Source organism: Antechinus flavipes, chromosome X (assembly GCF_016432865.1).
Source record: "Antechinus flavipes isolate AdamAnt ecotype Samford, QLD, Australia chromosome X, AdamAnt_v2, whole genome shotgun sequence".
NCBI classification, from domain to species: Eukaryota; Metazoa; Chordata; class Mammalia; order Dasyuromorphia; family Dasyuridae; genus Antechinus; species Antechinus flavipes.
In genome coordinates, this window is record NC_067404.1 from 6,839,009 (window position 1) to 6,858,759 (window position 19,751).

At 52.6% G+C, this 19,751-nt stretch overlaps 1 protein-coding gene across 1 annotated transcript; it reads right to left on the reverse strand.

Annotated features, from left to right (window-relative positions):
- Positions 1 to 220: 220 nt before the first annotated feature.
- On the reverse strand, positions 221 to 19,391 carry LOC127542327 (dynamin-1-like protein). Its single transcript, XM_051967798.1, has 17 exons — positions 19,260 to 19,391; positions 18,096 to 18,243; positions 17,542 to 17,588; positions 17,222 to 17,293; positions 17,051 to 17,137; positions 13,193 to 13,355; positions 12,498 to 12,618; positions 9,481 to 9,612; positions 9,183 to 9,389; positions 7,740 to 7,860; positions 6,356 to 6,511; positions 5,942 to 6,031; positions 5,182 to 5,280; positions 4,040 to 4,195; positions 1,243 to 1,355; positions 577 to 736; positions 221 to 465 (listed from the first exon to the last, which is right to left on the reverse strand). Exons 1-17 carry the CDS (start codon positions 19,359 to 19,361, stop codon positions 409 to 411), a joined length of 2,031 nt encoding a protein of 676 aa, XP_051823758.1. The 5' UTR covers positions 19,362 to 19,391; the 3' UTR covers positions 221 to 408.
- Positions 19,392 to 19,751: the final 360 nt, after the last annotated feature.

Genomic DNA, 19,751 nt, shown 5'->3' on the forward strand with positions numbered 1-19,751 from the left:
GGGATTTATTTTGTATCCTAGGCAGGAATTTTTTGCAAGCTTTTGAGTCTACCTCTATTAAGGCTTTTTCTACAACTCTAAACATGAGAGAAGTTAGGAAATAGTGATAAGGATGACAGCAATCCCATCAGCAATTCCTCCAGAATCGCACTCCCACCTGGAATGGGAAATTACTCCACACAAGATAAGATTCAAAGAAAAGTTAGTAAAAACTGCTATTTTCCTAATTGTTGTTTTTATTTTATAATCTCCTTCAGAATTGTTAAACTGGATCATGAAGAAAATATACAGAACGGACAGGTAGGAGAGAAACAGCCGAGTGTGGCATGAGGTTGGCAAAACCATAAGCTGGCAGCTCTACCCCCAAGGGTACGGCAGACTGAGGGCAGCGGGCACGGGGCATGCCATTCACCAGAGCTGAGTCTCTCGGATCTCTGAGATGGTCTGGTTGGCCTGCCGGAGGGCCTAAGAAAGAAAAGAAACCTGTGGGTGGCAGGAAGCATCGCTCGGCCCCAGGCACACCCTAAGGATGGGGCGGGGGTGGAAGAGGGCTCCCTGGGATCAGCAGCTCGGTACCTTGAGCATGGAAGCGGCCTCGTTACGCTGTTGCGCCATGTTTTGGGACTCAGTCAGCAGCCCCTCCAGGAGCTGGGCCTTGTACAGCTGTCCCACCAGTTCACTCTGCAGGTGCTCTTTGACATAGTTCACCAGGAAGTGCATGACAGTTTTAGGGACACTGAGTTGGGAGACAGAGAGAGCAGGCGGGCATCAGCTGGGAACAGATCTTACAGGGTTTTTTTGCCAGACACTCTAAAGAGGGGAGCAAAGGGCCCCCAGGAAGCCTAGAAAGACTTCCCCTTCCTGGGGAGTTCTGATGATTCAGGTAACCTGGGTTCTGGTCTTGGCTCCCTGTAGATAATTTGCCTTCTCTGAGCCTCAGTTTCCCATTTCGTCAAAAAGAGGAAGGACGGTCCTTCCCTTGTTTTTCTCACAAGGATGTCATGAAGGGAAATGTAAATATACCCAGAACATGCTTTAGAGAATCAAGCAGTAGAGATCTATTGATGCCCGATTCCTTCCCACCATTAATCACACCCAGATTGTTGGGACAAGAGAGCAGCTGATGTGGACATCACAAGGACACGCAGACACACACAGGAACAGAGACACACACATATGCACGCACACACAGAGATACACACTCAGCACACACGCACACACACGTGGCACACTTCTCCCTACCTGTCCTGGATGTTCTTCCGCACAATAAGGAAGTAGGACTGGAGAAGTCTGCGGATTATCTCACAGTCTCGCTGCTCTCTTTGACTCAGCTTTCTGCAAGCTGAAGGCAAGGGCTGGGGGGGGACACAGGAGGAAAAGGGGGTGCCAATAAGAGGAAGCATGTCCTAAAGCACCATGAGGCCGGGGAATCTGTGCGCCAGGGTCCCGCAGGTGGCCCAAGGTGCCAAGGGGTCTGGCGTAAGCCGCCCTCTCCTTGTGCTGAATCTCACTCTTCTGGGCTGGCTCTGGAGGAGCGGTGTCAGCGCCACACTCGGAACTACAAGAATCTCCCCTTCTTTGAGGGGGACAGTGAGAAGGTGCTCCCCTAGGACCACCTTTTTATGGGTGCACTTTCGGTTTCCAATTCCCTCCCTCTCTCCATCCCTCACCCACCCATCCAAAGGCCACCAGCCCCGGAGTTCAGGCTCCTCTGCTTCCAGCCCAGACCCCGGAACATTCCCAGGGCTCTTCCTGGCCCCTCTTCTCCCCATTCACGCTAACATCAAAGCAATTTTCCTCCTGCTTAGGTGGGAGAGATCACCTTCACATCCCCACACCTTCCGCGCTGCCTACAAAGGATCCGTAGCGATGTCTCCTCCTGGCCTCATGGTCCTCAGCCACCTTCCCGTCGCACCCCTGAGACCGCAGCTCCCCAACGTCTCAGCCCCCACCTTTCCCACCTTACCTCCGTGCTCCGCGTAGCCTATAGCAGCACTTGCCACCGCACGCAAACGTTCTACGTCCATGTTCGTGAACGCGGAAATGCCTTAACCGATCACAATCTGATTGTTACTCCCACCCCTCCCTCTGCTTGGCAAGCCCACGCCCGGTCCTTCAGCTTTACTGTGCTCTTCACTCCCTCCGACCCTCAGTTCGCTGCCCACTCATCGCCCCTGCAGGCTAAACTTGGCTCTCTTCCCCATCTTGACCTTTTGGTGAAGGAGTTCAAGTCGACACTCTCCTCTGGAGCCTCGGGCCCCTTTACCCAATCATTGCTCTTGCCCTGCCGAGCCTCGGCCCTGGCGCGCCCGCTTCCCTCAGCTCACGCTTTGCTTCTACTCAAAGGGGCCGAACGAAGCCAGAGAGCTACACCACTAGCGGGCGGGGGCCATTCAAGTTTACCTTATGTGATCTCAACTGGGCCCTCCCCACAGCAAGGAGATGCTTTTCCATCTTCCCCAGGGGCTCCTTCACCCAGTCGCCCAAGCAGCCTTTGCTGCACAACTTTTCCCCCTTCCTCGAACCTCCGTGCCCTTCTCCCCTTGCTCTCCGCTTCTGGAACCCTTGCCTGATACGTCACCGAAACAACTGCCATCACCCCGACAGCCCCCTCTCCTCTCGCCCCTCAGACGCCATCAGAGATTATCTCCTCCGCTTTGTCCCACGGAAGCGGTGGCCCTTCTTGGCAAGGCAAGCGTCTGTACATGCAGAGGTCACGCCATCCCCGGCCGTCCCGTCTTCTCCCACACACGGGTTCCTCTATCACCTGTCCCTCTCATTTGCCAGTCTCCCCCTGCCCACTGGCCGCTTCCCTATCACTACAGAAATGTCTCTTCCTGAAAATCCTTCCCTTGGTCCATCCCCACGGGCCATCGTCCTTGCACCTCTCCTCCCCCTTTCTGCCAAAGTCTGTGGAAGCCATCGACACTTGGTGTCTGCACTTGCTTTCCTCTTACTCTCAGTTCTACAGTCTGGCTTCTGACCTCGTCACTGCACTGAAACCGCTTCCTCCAAAGGTACCAATGTCCCTGTGAATGGCAGGGACCCCGTCAGGTCATTTTCGTACAGAAACAAGGGCCGCGTCCTATCGTCCGTAAGTCCTTTGGAAAGGTGGGCCCTGTAGTCGGGCAGATTCACGTCCATCAGAGCCTGGGGGAGAGAGCTTCCGGGGGCACTCTTGGCTGCGGTCCTCCAACCTCCCCGTGCCTACGGCACATCCCAGAATCCAGCGCCCCCCCAAGAAGCTCAGCACTGGCTGCTTTTGTTTTCTCTACCAACAAATCTCTCTCCCTGGCCAGGGTTAGGGATGTCTCGTTAAAACGTACAAGCAGCCTCTTGTACCGACCGAGCATGGGGTCTGTGCTGGGGAGGGCTAGATGGGGATTGCCTCCTGGGTCATTCAGTCAGCGTATTAGTAAGGCCGGTGCATTGCATGTGGGCTTTTGATCCCGGCAACGACGCTTCCCGGGATGCGGGCAGATGGCTCCCTGGGTCTATGTGAGCGATGAGTAAGAGACCCACGGAAGGGGATGAGCCAGGAAGCTGAACTGGCCCCCAGACCTCCAAGTCAGGAGTCCCATCCCCCGGTGGGGCTCCCCCTCCTGAAAGGAAGCAGGCACTTGGCGGGCAGCCCTCAAACAGTACATAGGCTCTGCAAGCCCAAGAGCAGAGGCTCTGCTTCTGGCTACCAGAGGCAACTCCAAGGAAAGCTGAGCAGAGTAAGGAGATCAGAGGCAAAGAGTAGGGACCCAAAGTCAGGGGGCTGGAGTCTTTGGGGCCAAGACTTTCGCAACAGTTAGGAAGCAAAAGCCTCTGCTTGATCTGGGAGCTACTGTCTTGGGGTCCTGTGTGAGGCAGTCCAGCTTTACTGAGGAACAACTGCACAAACGGAAGCCAGTGACCTAGGTCTCAGCAGTCGCTTAGTTTAAGGCCCCGACTTATGCAGTCACATGTGGTAGAAGTTACTTTCAAGCCCAGACAGAACTTTCCAGTCCCCGAAGCGAAGCCGCCATCCCCGCTGAAGACAAACGCCACTCACCACATCGAGGAAGTTGATGGCACGTATCCGGCTGGGGACAGGGGAGACCCGTGACTGGGGCGGGGATCTGATGCTCTCCCTCTCCTTGGGAACAGGGTCATCCCCGACCCCGTCGCTCTTCCAGCGTCTAGCACCGTTTGCCTGGTAGGCGTCACTCTGGCCAGGATGAAGGGGAGGGAAAAGGACAGGATGTGGTGATATTCCCTATTCGTGCCCGTCCCCGGGAGGGGCAGTGTGTCGGAGCAAGGCGCGTGGAGAAACCTTACTTCCACAGCCTGGTGGAAGTTCTAAAACAGAGGGTGGGACGGGGACGTGAAAGATGCCCCCTCACGTCCCTGAAAGAAGGAAAACCTTGAGCTACCAACTCTCTCCTGCGGGGTCACAAACCAGCATTGTCTCTCATTGTGCAAGGCAGAATAACCTGTCAGAGAGGGAGAATGTGCTTCTGGGACCATTGGGCAGAAGGGATTTTAGAGGCTGCAAAAAGTGGCCTCCGTTCTAGCCCAAGCAGAGGTTGGCACCCCCTTCAACCACATTCATGTATCCACAGCGTTCCCATCATGCCTTGTACCATCCCTCTTCCTTCCCTGACCCGTTCTTCAACCTGAGCAATGGCTCCGCTTTGACTTTGTCTCTACATGAAAGCATGGGCACACCATAATTTACACGAAGGCCGAGCAGCTGGGTCTCAGAAGGGGGATGTCAGAAAAACCTCATATGCCCAGCAAAGGGGCGACCCAGGGAGGGAGCCGGGAGCTTCCTCAGCGTATCCAAGTACGGGGATCCCGTGGCCAAGCCTCGCCCCGACCGAGCCGAGCCAGTGCAGCGGGAAGACCTCCCCCTCCCGGTTGCCCTTTGGGCCCGGCCCCTCTTCAGAGGCTCCCAGGGTTTGAAGCCTGGGAGTGCCCTTCCTTAGAGGAGCACGGGGCTCAATTCCCCTCATCTGAGAGGAGGAAACAGGGCCAGAGGCCGCAGCTGAACTCAGATCCTCTGACTTCAACTTCAGCCCTCGGCCTGGCCCGCCACAAGGCCGCTCTGCATCTTCACTGGCACCTGTGTCACCGGGATGGCGGGAAGGGTGACTACCGGGGACTCAGTCCAGGGACCAGATGAGGGCTTGCCGGGCGACCTCCCCCAAGTACCTTGTTGCCGCTGATGGACGAAGAGACAAAAGTCATGTCGGCCAAATCCGGGTGCTTGGTGTTGATGTAGGCTAACTCAATTGCCATGAGGTTGTGAACCTACAAGAGAAGGCAATGAGGTCGCAGGAGCTGTCCCGTCTCACTGGTTCCCCCCTCCCCTTTCTACTGGCTCGTTGGGTCGGGGGAACAGAGGCGGGAGCCACGTCGAGTGGCTGGGCCAGGGGCAGCCTCAGTCAAATCGGTGACGTCTGGGTTCCCCGACGACTCCTCCGTCATGCTCTCATCCCTTTCTCTCTGGACCGAACACGATCCCGGCCTCCTCCTGTTTGGCCTCCTCCCCCTAAGGACCCGCCCTCCTGCTGGGGGTCTGAGACCAGAGGCTTAGCCAGGAGGAGCACGGCCTCCTGGGTATTTGTTCACTCGACCATTTGCCGGGCACAGCCTATCCGCCAGGATCAGTGGGGCTCGCCCTGGAAATGATCCTGGCAGAGGCTCGGCCGGCTTTTTGTCCCTTCCACTCCTAGCTAAAGAGCTACGCCAGCCTCTGCCCTGCCCTGTCCCTGCTTTCTCCCTTCCCCTTCCTTCCCCTGGGAAACCTTTAAACCGGCTGCTAGCTTTGCCACCAACCACTCGTCCAGGGTATTAGCAGGTTGGGCAGACAGGAGGATTTTGGCTCAGCGTTTCCTCTGGACCCCGGGCCCAAGTGGGCGTCATTTTCCCCGAGGGCCGTTGTTTCCCAGAACGCCGCCTCGGTTATTACCATTTCATTGGTTATGGGTAACCTCTTTCTCAGGAGCCCGGTCACGACCTCCACGATGGCCTCATGTAGCTTGGGAAAGCGCAGCAGCTCCTGAGAAGGGCCAAGCTCATCAGACTCAGGCTCTGGGAGCCAGGCTGCTTCCTCCCTCCCTCCCACCCCAGCCCGAGGCCCCACCCCCTTCTCCAAGCAGAGTCAGAGGACTGGCTCCTGCTCTGGACCCCTCCCCTTCTCTCTCCTCTGTCCCCTCACCCGGCCAGTTTCTTTAAATTTAATAATTCCTTTTCCTTTTCAAAGCACATGCAGAGAGTTCTCGACATTCCCCGCTGCAAAACCTTGAGTTCAGCTTATTCTCCCTTCCCTGCACGCCCTGCCTTAGACGGCAAATAATCCAGGACAGGGTCACCCTGGCCGCACCTTGGTATTATAAGTGGAACAGTGCTGGATGACCCTCTGAAGCTCCTCGTGCACCAGCTCCACGCAGCGAAGGCTAGGCTCCTCCAGCCTCTTAATCTGTCTCTTCACTAGCAGCTCAAAGGAGACCTCTGGGATGAAGAGCGCTGGCCGAGGGCCCTGGGTGGGGAAAGCAGCCCGGGAGGCTCAGCTTCAGGACCCCTGGGTCTGGAGGAAGCTGGGGAGCCCCGGCGTGGCCCTGCCAACCTTGGAGTGGGAGCTCCCCAGGCTCATTCTCTGCCAGGGAGAGCAGTGAGTAACAAGATGGGAAGAGGGCGGGCAGGATACTGGGGCTTTAGCTTCTCCTTTTCAGCTTCTGATTCCAACATCCTAAAATGCTTCGGGGGCAGGTGGGGTTCGGGGGGGGGTTCAGCACAACCAGACCAGGGGCTCAGCTTGACTCCTGCCCTTCCTAGGCTCCCCCTCAGCTTGAAGGCCAAGGCTCCAGGCGAAGGGCTTTCAATGAGCACCACCTCTTGTCTCATGGGAAACGGTTCCTCCCACTCCCCTGAAACTTAACTTTCTAGCCTGCTGGTCCCCTTGCCCTCCCCTGCCCCCCACTAATGCTCTGCCAGGGTCCTAGCCTTCTATGAATGGGATCACTTCTATCAGGGTTGTTCTGCCTGCAACTCCAGAGTGAAGGCCACGGCCAGACATGATGCAAAGACGACGACTTGAATGGGAACTTCTCTGGGTGAGCCGCGGCACAGACTCCCCGAGCCAGCCTGTCTTGTCTTGGTGGTGGAGCCCTCTTTCTGAGCTGCTTTGGAGCCGTGTTAGGGACCCAAGGCAGAAAGCAGCCTCATTCCTGCCTGGCTTCCTCACCAACGGGGTCGCTTGTCCGTTCTCCCCGGGCCGAGCACAGTGCCTGCCCTGCTTGGAGACGACCAGGGATGGATGGTTCACGGCAGCTGATTCACAGCCCCAGAGGGGTCCTGATCCTCAGGCTGACATTCTCCTCCTGCCTGTTTCCAAGAATTCCCCCCCTCGGCCCTCTCCCCCAAAGGCCCAAGGCCTGCTCCCCAGAAAAGCCTCTCAAAATAATTCAGTGCAAGCAGGCAAGGTTCTTCTCAGAGAAGAGGCCCCAGAGAGGGTCTGGCCAGACTAAGACAGCTGCTGCCAATGGGCAGCAGGACTTGGGTTCTAAACCCTGCGCAGCCACCGACCAGCTGCGTAACCTCGGACAAACGTCTTCCCAGAACTGGGCCTCGGTTCCTTTGGCTGACCACAGCCTGCTGACTTGAGGGATGTTTTCCCCAAAAGGTGAGACAGATCATCAGAAGCAACACCAAATCGGGAAGGGATGGGTGGGAATGGGGAGCGAGGCTGTGAAGGGGGGATCTGCTACCGTGGCATTTCGGATGGCGGTCAAGATGTCCAGGATGGTGAGTCCAGCCAGAGGATCGATGGATTCCAGAGTCCGGCAGAAGGTCTCGTGAAAGATGTAGCATATGCGAGCACCCCCACAGCTGGGGGGATGAGAAGGGAAGCATCAGGGAGGCCCCGGGCCCAGGGCCCTTCCCAACCCTCAGCCTCCCCTATCCCTTGCCTCAGGCCAAAGGCAGACACAGAAACAGAAAGAGCACTGGAGAAACAGATAAAGGCACAGACAAGGGATGGCTGGTCAAGATTCTGGGCCTTCTCCTACTTGGACAAACCACTCCCTGTGAAGTTTCTCCAGCAAGCCGTTTGCCTTGCCGGGGCCTTAGTTTCCCTAATTCCCAAAAACAAAGTGCCTCCGTCCTCTTTAAGGACCTTTTCCAGCTCTTCCCATTTCCCATCTTCCAATTCTTCCCCTTTCCCATCTTCCAGCTCTTCCCTTTTCCCATCTTCCAGCTTTTCCCATTTCCCGGGCTCCATGAAGCATCAGGAAGCAGCGAAGGGGTGCTGCAGTGGATAGAGGGCTGGGCCTGGAGTCAGCAAGTCCCGAATTCGAATCTGGCCTCAGACCCTTACTGGCTGTGGGACCCTGAGCGTGATTTCACCCACTTGGTCTTAATCCCCTGGAGAAGGAAATGTCCAACCCCTCGCTCATTTTGCCAAGACGAGCCCACGGACGGCACTGGTGTGCTGCGGGCCAGACAATCGCAGACAGCGCTCACAGCTGAACTACAAGCGTCAAGTCACATTCACACAAGATGAGAGAGAGGCTCGTGCCTGAAGTTTCCTTCCAGCTGGGCCCCCATGCTCCCACGTCACAGCTGCTAAGTTAGGCCTTGCTCTTCAGCGTACCTCACGTCTCCTCTCCTACACCTGGTAGCTGCCTGATCAGGTCTAGGCTCCTCCCTCCCCTCCCCAATCAGAACCGCAGCCCTTTGAGCTGGCCTGTCTTTTTGGTTTCTGTGTTTACTAAGGCTGTAGCACTGTGCCTGGCACCCAGGAAACCCTTAATAATCAAGTCCTTGGTGACCTATCAATTGCTATTTGGGCTTTTTGGAGAATGACCCCCAGACTTTGGAGGGAAGAGTGGCCCAGCAGCCTTCTCAGACCAGAAGCACTGGGGGAGAGGGGTCTCACATCCCAAATTCAACCCTCCCAAAAACCCTCTCCCCCACCATGGAGTTTTTTGGGTTCAGTCATTTCCCATGGCCAACTTCATCATCCCTCTTGGGGTTTTCTGGGAAGTCTGGAGGTAAATCACAACCGCTTTTTGTTATCCAAAGCCGCTGCCCAACTTCCAAATAACTGGCCCAAGCTCTCTGGGCATCATCCTAGCAATTCCCGTCCCAGTGGCCCTTCTCGATTTGTATCTTCTGCTCCCTCCCCCAAACCGAACCTTCCCGAAACTCACAGTTCTGAGGTCTCGATGTTCTTTGCTGTTCCTTCAATGGTGTTGCAGTATTCGGTGGCAAACTTGGTGATGATCTGCAGCAGAGTGGCGTTCTGGTCTTGAACAGGCTGCCCATAGCTTTGCAGCATTGACTGGTACTGGGCTGTCAGCACATTCACACGGGTCTTTAGTTCAGGCAGGCAGTCTCGGATGTGGTGCATGAAAAGCCTAAGGCACGGAGCATAAGGACCAAGCCCAAGTGACTCCTGGGAACTCTTCAGCTCTACCCCCGGCCTGCCCCAACCAGCCCTCACGGCACCTGTTGAGTGTCTTGGCAAGAAAGGGTGTTCCATTCTGGCTGGCCAGGGACGGGTATTTCTTCTGCAAGAAGACCTGCTCATCACACAGAACCTCACTGATGCTTTTGTGGGTGTGGAGATCATTTTGGCTCCTGTGAAAAGGATGAAGTTTCAGTCTCGGGTCGTGCAGGTCAGTAATAGAGTATGGAAACAAGATTCTGAGCAATAGGAGGAGGTGTGGAAATAACAGCTTAATGTGTTTATACAACACATGCCTCATTAGAAAGATGCTTTTTCCTGGAGCTACTAATGAATTTGCAAAAGAATCCCATTTTGCAACAAACTGGGAAAGCATTTTTACAGTCAAAGGTTCTGATAAAGGCCTCATCTCCAAAATATATAGAGAAATGACTCTAATTTATAAGAAACCAAGCCATTCTCCAATTGATAAATGGCCAAAGGATATGAACAGACAATTTTCAGATGAAGAAAGTGAAACTATTTTTAGTTATATGAAAAGATGCTCCAAGTCATTATTAATCAGAGAAATGCAAATGAAGACAACTCTGAGATACCAGTACATACCTGTCAGACTGGCTAAGATGACAGGAAAAGATAATGATGAATGTTGGAGGGGATGTGGGAAAACTGGGATACCGATACATTCTTGGTAGAATTATGAATGCATCCATCCATTCTGGAGAGCAATTTGGACCTATGCTCAAAAAGTTATCAAACTGTATATAATCTTTCATCCAACAGTGTTACTGCAGGGCTTATATCCCAAAGAGAGTCTTTAATGAGGGAAAGGGACCTGTATGTGCCAAAATGTTTGTGGCAGCCCTGTTTGTAGTGGCTAGAAACTGGAAATTGAATGGATGCCCATCCACTGGAGAATGGTTGGGTAAATTGTGGTATATGAATGTTATGGAATAGTATTGTTCTGTAAGAAACAACCAGCAGGAGGATTCCAGAAAGGCCAGGAGAGACTTACAGGAGCTGATGCTGAGTGAAATGAGTAGAACCAGGACATCATTGCACACTTCAACAACAAGACTATATGAGGATCAATTCTGATGGACGTGGCTCTCTTCAACAATGAGAGGATCCAAATCAGATCCATTTGTTCAATAATAAATAGAAGCAGCTACACCCAGCGAAAGGACTCTGGGAAATGAGTGTGAACCACTACATAGTATTTCCAGTCCCTCTGTTTTATCCACCTGCATTTTTGATTTCCTTCTCAGGTCAATGTGGCATTATTTCAAAGTCCGATTCTCCTTGTGCAACAAAATAACTGTACATATATATATATATATATATATATATATATATATATATATATTGTATTTCATTTATAGGGTCTATCTGCCATCTGGGGAAGGGGATGAGGGGAAGGAGGGGAAAAATTGGAACAGTAGTTTTTGCAAGTGTCAATGCTGAAAAATTACCCATGCATCTATCTTGTAAATAAAAAGCTATAATAATAAAAAAAAGAGAATCTCATTTTATTGCCATCTTTTCTTGTCACATTATATTCATTTAGAGATATCACCTTCCCTACCAATGAGTCTTCTTTTGCAAAAAGAAAACCCAAGTTGTGGCATCAGACAAGTGCAACATTCTGTATAGACGGTCTCCCACACGGCCAAGAAAAGGAAGGAAGGCCATTGCTTCATTTCTTCTCTGGGTCAATGTTGCTTCCCACAATTATCACACAGCTACTAATGGCCTTTCCTCCTTGTTTTGGAGTGATAAAAGTAAGGGAGGTAGTCTAGAAGGGCCCTTTTGGTCTGTTCTCGTAATCCTCCAAGGACTGGAGTTTATGCTCACTTCCATGGGCAGGGAGATGGGCAAAGTGCCTGGAGACTCTGCATTATTCCTTAGCAAGTGAACAGGAGAACCGACAGTGGGAGGCAACAAGTGACGGTAGCCAAAAGGGAAGTAGCTAGACCAGCACAGAGACGGAAAGGAAAGGTGAATCGGGCCCAGCAAGAGGCCTAGGACTCTCCTGGAGGGAGGGTAAAGTTCATCTACTCCCAGTCAAGAACCATGGGAAAGATGGCTCAGAATGACTAATAAGAGAAATGCAAGTTGGGCAGCTTTGGCCAACTGGCCAAGAGGACAAAAGGACAAAAGGTGAAGCTAGAGGCACTGTGGGAAAGCAGGCACGCTAACAGAGGGCTGGGGCAGCTGCACACTGGTTCGCCCTTTCTGGAAAGCCATCTGGAATTCTAGGGGGAAAGTTAATGAACTTTTCATGTGCTGTGACATCAATCCCCTGCGTGCGTAGGCGCCCGAGAGAGGTTATTCCAAAGTCACAAAGTTCTTCTAGCAACAAAAAACTGGAAAGGAAAATAGGTGTTCATAGATTGGGGAATGGCTGAACAAACGGTCGTGGCATAGGACGGCCTTTAGTAAATGATGGTGGAAGCGACTCCGAATTGGAGGAATCCAGAGACCTCTGGAAGCCTTATATGATGTGTGAAGCAAGCACAGGGAAAAGTGCCTATAATCCTAGACAGGAAAGCGAGTCAAGCCAAAGGAGGAGCCGCTCTAATGACTGATCTGGGCCCCAGAGAAGAGAAGCCTCTGGCCCTTGGGAGAAGGGAACACCGAATGCCGGGCTCTGGCTCAGTGTGGGGTGCTTTTTGATGAGCTCTTTCTCCTGTCAAGGAAGGGTTCACCTGGGACTGGAAAATGAGCATGATGTACAAGTCAAAGCCAATGGTAAAATGTTTCTAAAGAGAGAAACCGTGCGCCTCCTCCCAGTCCAGCCTCTGTCACTTTACGGGTTTTGCTTCTGCTTCTCACTGAGGAGATTACTCCCCCTGCTTTGGACTTTGGAGAAGAAGGGAACTCACCTCATTGGTGAACTCGCCAACACAATGTCCCCAAAGCCCTCAGAAGCTTATCTGTGTGTGAGTCAGTGGTTTCCGTCTCACTCGGTCCCCTTCTCCCGGCTCCGGTCTCCCCTCAGCCACCTCACTGCTGCCGGGCGCCTCTCAAGGGGGACGACTGAGAGGGCTCTACTCACCGATTCACCACCCCAATAATGCCCAGCTTCACGGGGACGACTCGGCCCGTCAGCACATCCATCGCGTCCGTCCCAGCATCCATGAGGTCCAGCTTAGTGATCACTGCCAAGGTTCTGCGTCCTAAGAAGTGGGAAGAGCCGAGATCGGCTTCAGACCTCTAGCCCAAGGTCCAGAGACAGAGGTAGGGATATTGGGTGGCTTTTAGGGGGCCCTCCATCCCATGCATGAGCTGGCTGGGGAGAACTGGACGGCCTCGGAACCGCAAAGTGGCCCTCACGTTAGCTGCTCCCTCTCAGGCTAGGCCAGCTCTTGGGAGGGCCGCGGTCAAGGGCTATGTTAGGGAGGGGGAGCGTGAGCAGAGTTCTTGGCCCCAAAGACAGGAGTCAACAGCCCTACAGGGGGGAAAAGCAGTGGCTCCTCCCCTGGCGTCCTTTCCTAATTAGGATACTGATGCCGGGAAAGGAAAATTGCCGGCTCAGGGTGAGGCCTTCCATCACAAAGCTGAAAGAAGGCCTAAGTAGCCACCCAGGTCCGACACCACGTTCTCTAAGGGAAATAAACCCAAACGCCTTCGTCAAGGCCATGCAGTTACTGGCCCAGTCAGGCGGCCTCTGTCCCAGCACTGCCGGCCTCCCTCCCAGCACTGCCGACCCTCCTCCGCGTATCTACCCAAACCCTCCCAGCATCCCCGTACCATCAGGATCCACCTCCCGGGCAAGTTTCAAGGATTCTGAAGTGGACATGTCTGTGTTGGCAGCAGTGACAGCCAGGATGAGGCAGCTGGGGTTAATGATGTAGGACAGGTTCAGGTCTCTGACCAGCATCTCGATGTCGGGGGGTTGGTCCCCCACGGGAACCTGGCAGCAGGAGACAAAGCTCAGAAAAAAGCCCTGGCTGCTCTTGCAAACCCCACTAGGCCCCCGGGATAGCCATGACCACCCAAAGGGGATGGGCAAGGGCAAGGGCAGCTGGGAAAGACCAGAAGTCATACCTAAGCCCAGACTCAGACAGAACAATCTTCCCATTCTGGAGCTTTCTCAGGGGGACGGGGGAGGGAGAGACAAAGGAATTAAACAATATTGAATGCCCGGCAGGGAAGGCATTGTTAAGGCCACTCTAAGAGGGAAGGGGAGGAGAAAAAGACTATCATGGCTTCTGTCGTCTCTGCCAGAGTCAATCAGTCAATAAACATGGGAGGGCCAGCTAGGTGGTCCAGTGGACTCAGGAGAGCTTGAGTTCCAGTCTGGCCTCAGATACTTGACCTGTACTAGCTGTGTCACCTTGGCCAAGTCATTTAACCCCAATGGCCTTACCATGGGAATGAAGGAGGGAAGGAAGCAAAGAAGGAAGGAACTTTTCTTAAGTGCCTACTATGTGCCAGGTACTATACTAAGCTAGGAATACAAAAAGAGGCAAGAGACAGGGTCTTCAAGGACTCAGAGTGTCATGGGAAAGACAACATGCAAACAAACAGACATTAAACACTGCGTGCAGGAGCCACAGGTTTTCCACAAAGGAAAACCACCGGAATGAAGAGGAGATGCGGAAGACTTCCTAAATTCAACCCAGCCCAGATTAGAAGGGAAGCACAAGCTGGGAAACCATCTTACAGCCGGCATTTCTGATAAAGGCCTCATTGCTCAAATACAGAGAGAACCCAGTCGAATTTACTCAGATCCAAGCCATTCCCCAATTGATAAATGATCAAAGGCTATGAGTAGACAACATTCAAGTAAAGAAATTTAAGCCATTTCTAGTCATATGCAAAAATGCTCTAAATCACTAGTGAATAGAGAAAGGCAAATTAAGACAACCCTGAGGTACCACTTCACACCTCTCAGATTGGCTAACATGACAGGAAATGGTAATGATGAATGTGGGAGGGCATGCGGGAGAACTGGGACATGATGCATTGTTGGTGGAGTTGGGAACTGATCCAGTCTGAAGGGCAGGAGAGATGGGAGTTTGAGTCATTAGCATAAAGAGGGTCATTAAACCTATGGGAACTGATAAGATCCCTAAGTAAAATAGGACAGACAAGAGTAAGGCCTTAATTAATGCTTCATTTGCACCCTGTTTTTTTGCTTTGCCACTTGACAGTACTGTGATGCTGCCCATCTTCCCTCTGGCCTCTCGCCTTGGTTTCTACATGCTTCTCCTTTTACCTCTGATGCTGTTGCTTCCCTGAGTGGCTTCTCTCACCTCAACACTGGTGGGTTGTGACCTGGGTTTTGTGTTCCCATAGTCCCCCTTGGGGAGGTCATTTAATTCCCTCAATTTCAAGTACAACCTCTTTGCAAATGGCATTCAAAGCTCTATATACTTTTAACTTTTCATTAGGATTCATCTCACTACCCGAATGTTGCTGAACACCCAAACTTAAAATGTTCAAAACAGAATTAACCTTCCAAAACTTGTCTGCCATCTTCCCGTCCCACTTTCTGTTCACGGTCCCACCCAAACCCATCAACTCAGAATCCTTTATGAGTTTTCTTTCTCCTTTATTCCATACACACAGTCAACTACCAGGCTCTGGCAATTTTGCTTCAGCAGTCTCTCCACTGTGTGTGGGGAAAGGTGAAGAGCTTACAGATCAAGCACATAGGGTTCAGAGACTGTTAGTAAATTAGTTGAAGCCTTAAAAGTCACAGTTTTGGCTTCTCTGGAAGCATGTGATTTTAGATAAGGCCTGGACTACATTCCATTGTTTAAAGAAGAAAGCTATACATCTACTGCATTCCACTGATCAAATAGGGGAATAAAGCTTATGTGACCAATCACACCATAGCGAGGGTGAGCTTTTTGGGGTTCTCTGTCGGAAATGTATAAATACTGTGAACATTTTCAAGGGAGTGGCTCTCTGTCCTGCTGTGGGCTTCGGCCCGCCATCAGGATGGGGTCCGCTTCTCGAGATTCTAATAAATAATTCTGCTTTCTATGAGTGATCTCTGTACTAGTCACTTTGGGTAGCTCTATTTTGGCCCAAACTGCTACCACACCACCAAGGTTGGCCTTCTTCAGGCCACCATCCCTTCTGGCCTGGACTATTAGAACTGTTGGTTCTAACTCCCTTTAAATACCCCCTGCTGCAATCTAGCCTTCCTTTCATTTCCCAATTTCCCAAGAACAACATTGATCATAGAATCATGGACTGAGATGTAGAAGAGACCTTAGCCTCCAGCCCAGAAAAATCTTCAGTGGCTCCCCATTTCTTACTGAATAAGAATTCAGTAATTCAGTATTCACATAAGAATTCAGTAATTATAAATCCCTCCACAATCTTGCTCCAACCTACTCTTCTATCTTTGTTCTCATATACCCCTTAAGCCATTCTTGCCCAAGTGGAATGGATTCTTTGGTGGACTTTATAGACCAAGGATGGGAAACTTCATAGAAGGCCCACAAAATCATCTGCATAATCATCTGCTCGGCAATGATGAGTGGAAAGGTAGCTGCAACAATTCCCCCACTGCTTTAGTTGTATCTTGATAATTTTGTATGGCCCTCAAATGAAAGCTCAAATGAGATCCCAAAATGGGCTCAGAAGAATTTCCAAATGGCCTTTGACAGAAAAAAGGGTTCTCCACCCCGATGTAGATATATGTAGATATATCAAAATATACAGATTGCAATTTTCATTTATAAGTGTTGTGCATTTTCAGAGAGCTGCCTGGTCAACATTTTACTAGAACTCTTCTGGTCTCAGCTCATCTTTTGAGTCTACATTAGTGTTCTTGCCCTCCTCACGAGGTTCAGTTTGGGTGACATCCCTCTTCTCCTTCATACAGGTTTGACTCTCCCTTTCAGCTGAGTAAATTGTGTGCATGTGTTTTCTCTCCATGTTGGAGTCTTAAGGCCCTTGAGAACATCTCTGCTCATGTTGTGTGTTGACCGAAAAAGCGAACACCTATTTAATTTTCTATGAAATAGTTTCTTGCACTAGTAGACAGGAAAATCTGTGTTCAGTGATCCTTTTTTCTAAATGATCTATCCTGAGCAGGAAGCAGAAGGGCCCTTGGATCTGATAGCCTGTACAGGTGACTATACCAAATTTCTGTGCTTTCTCCTTTGTCTGCCTGAGTCCCCCTCCCATTGCTGTCACTTGCTTCTGTGGCCTGGCCCTTCTGCCAATTAGCTCTTTCTAATCTAATGACATTTGCAGGATTGACCTGGCTCCGATTCGGGACCCAAAATGGACCCTCCTCTGAGTAAAGCTGGAGTGACAATGGATGCGCTGAAACCTCTCTGGGGGTGCTCAGAGTCCGGTTTTTTCCCAAACACAGTTGAAATCTCAGAAGGAAGCAAGGAGCTGAGATCTCACAAGACTCACAAATGGAAGATTTAATGCTTCCTCCCTCCTTGCCCCTCCCTGTTCAACTGATCCATTCCTCTGAGCATCTTCCAGTGTACTGGGCACAGAGCCTTGTGTCTAATCCTTCATGACTGGCAAAGGAACGACAAAGTCCATGAACTCTCATGAAACGGTTGAACAAGAGAGGAGAAATGGAGATGTAGCCCACCCTTCAGTGTAGGATTCAGGGAGAGAACATACCTTGGTCAATCCAGGCAAGTCAACCAGAGTCAAATTGAGGACGTTAGAGGAATAGATCTTCATGTACATTGGGGCAAGACTGATGGCCTGTGGGAGGAGAGTCAAGGTCAGGTCCACTGCACTTGGACAGGGTAGGAGCAAACCAGGGAAGGCTGTGCCTCCTGTGCTCACCTTATTAGTCCCGGTGATCCGCTCTGTCTCATTAGAAATTTCCTTTGGGATTTCGTGAAAATCTGTAAATATCTGAAGAGGAAAGAGAATTATCCATTCCTAAAGGTTTTCAGTTAAAGTCACTCAACAAGGATCATGACCTCTGCCCTCTACCCCCCCCCCCCCAGCAATCACTGCTCGAACAGCATCACTCCTGGAAGTCCACATAGCCAGATAGGTTATGGATGAGCCAGGAAACGGTGATGTGCAAAGGGAGAAGAGGAAGATTGCCAGCAATGATCCAGTCTGGCAAATGGGCTGAGCTGGAGGGGTTGGGATACCTTATGTTTGATGTGCAGGAAAGTGGCCCATTCCTCTGCTTGGATATCTGTGGGGACAGGAGGAAAGGGGACGGTCAGCACCTCCCTTGCCATTACCAATCACCTCATAAGGGGAGGAGAATGGGATGAAGGGCCATTTGCCCAGGGCGGAGCCATTTCTATCCCCCGGTCCAAGACACAGCATCACTGTGGCCTTCATAGTAAAAATACCACTATATGGCCGCCACCTCTGACTGCCTAAGGCACACGTGGAGGCCCCTATTGCTGGGGGAAGAGCAGAAAGGATGCTGCGTCGGGAATCCCAGACCTGTGTTCAAATCCCTGCTCTGCAGCATCCTCTTTGTACTGGGGGAAGCCACTTACAAAGCCTGGAGCTCATCTGTAAAATGAGTACGGGGTCTTCCAGCTGTAAAGCTTGGAGCCTGCAGGGCTTGGGTGCAGGTCTCCTTCAGGAGGGACATGCTGGCTGGGTCAAGTCTCCACGCCAGCAGGTGGCTGTGGCCCAGCTCTGCCCTTCTCTCCTACCCTCCCCCTGCCCCTTTCCCCATCCTCACATGTCTCCGGGGATGTTGCCTGCCGCTCCTCCAGGGAGGCTACGTGCACCAGCTGAAGGATCAGGGGCCTGCGAGTCATGATTCCAGAACCCTTTGGAAGGAAGTCCCGGCCCACAATGCTTTCCAGAAGCGAGCTCTTTCCACTGCTCTGTAATCACAACAGGCCCGAAGGGGTGGCTCAGGGGCTTCTGGGAAGTAGCCTCCCGCGGCTCCCTTCCCCTCTGAGCCTAGCCCAACCCATCACCCCTGACTCCCCAATCTCAAGGTAAATACAGGGCTGCAGTAGGGTACAGTGGGAGGAGTACGGGACTGCATTCGGGAGGTCAGGGTTCTCCCTCTGCCACTCTGGAGAACTTTCTCTGGGCCTCACTTTTCTCCCGTGGAAAGGAAGCTTGGTTCGGCTGGCCTGGCAGAGAAATGCCCCTCCCCTGGCTGAGGGCCCCCTGGGGGAGGCGCACTTTCCCCTACGGCCACCCTCAGAGTTCCCGGATTCCTTTGGTTATGGCGGCCTCCCTGCGCATGCCCATAAGAGCTCCATCCCATACCCGTGGCTGAGGCCCACCTGATGGTGGCGCACTTTCCCCTACGGCCACCCTCAGAGTTCCCGGATTCCTTTGATTATGGCGGCCTCCCTGCGCATGCCCAGTAAGAGCTCCATCCCATTCCACCTGATGGTGGCGCACTTTCCCCTACTGCCACCCTCAGAGTTCCCGGATTCCTTTGGTTATGGCGGCCTCCCTGCGCATGCCCAGCAAGAGCTCCATCCCATACCCGTGGCTGAGGGCCCCCTGGGGGAGGCGCACTTTCCCCTACGGCCACCCTCAGAATTTCCGGATTCCTTTGGTTATGGCGGCCTCCCTGCGCATGCCCAGTAAGAGCTCTATCCCATCCCACCTGATGATGGCGCACTTTCCCCTATAGCCCGTTCTCACGCTGTTATGGCGGCCACCTCTCTTGAGAATAGGGAGGGCCCCTGAGAGAAATCTAAGCTAGGTGGGAGGGGCCAAGATGAAGGTGGAGCTTGCCCCTCCCTGCGAGCAAAGGAGAGGGAGAGATGAAGCTCCTACTGTATGGGAGAGAGGAAAAACTAGGCCTGAGGGGGTGGGGAGGGAGGACCTAGGCCCACGGCCCCTCCAGCCTCTCCCCAGGGAGAGCAAGCAGTACCTGAGAGCCAAAGATCACAATCTGTGGGAGCTGGATGATCTCCCTGCCCACCACACTGAAGACCTCTTGTAGCTTGGTAATAACGGGGATTAGGGGCTCCATGGCGGTGGCCTAGAGGCGGGAAGCTGGCGGGCCTCCGATCTCCTCAGCAAATTTCTGAGGAGAAAAATATCAATTGAGCGAGATCCGAAGGGATCACATCGCCTCCCATGCGAGCAGAGGCAAGGCCGGGGGTGCTGTTGGCATAGTACCCCCCACCACTGCCCCCAGCCCAGCCCAGCACCTACCGCCCTAAGCTCCGGGAAGTGCCCTCACAGACTCACGCGGTGCCGGCCAGCCCCTCTACTTATACATCCTCGACCCTATAAGGGTCTCTATCATTGGTGGAACTCCGCTTGTCCTTCCACAACCCTGTATGGGTCTCTGTCATTGGTGGAGCTTCCCTAGCCACACCCCCTGCAGTCCCTTTTGAAGGCCAGCGGGGGCGCTCTA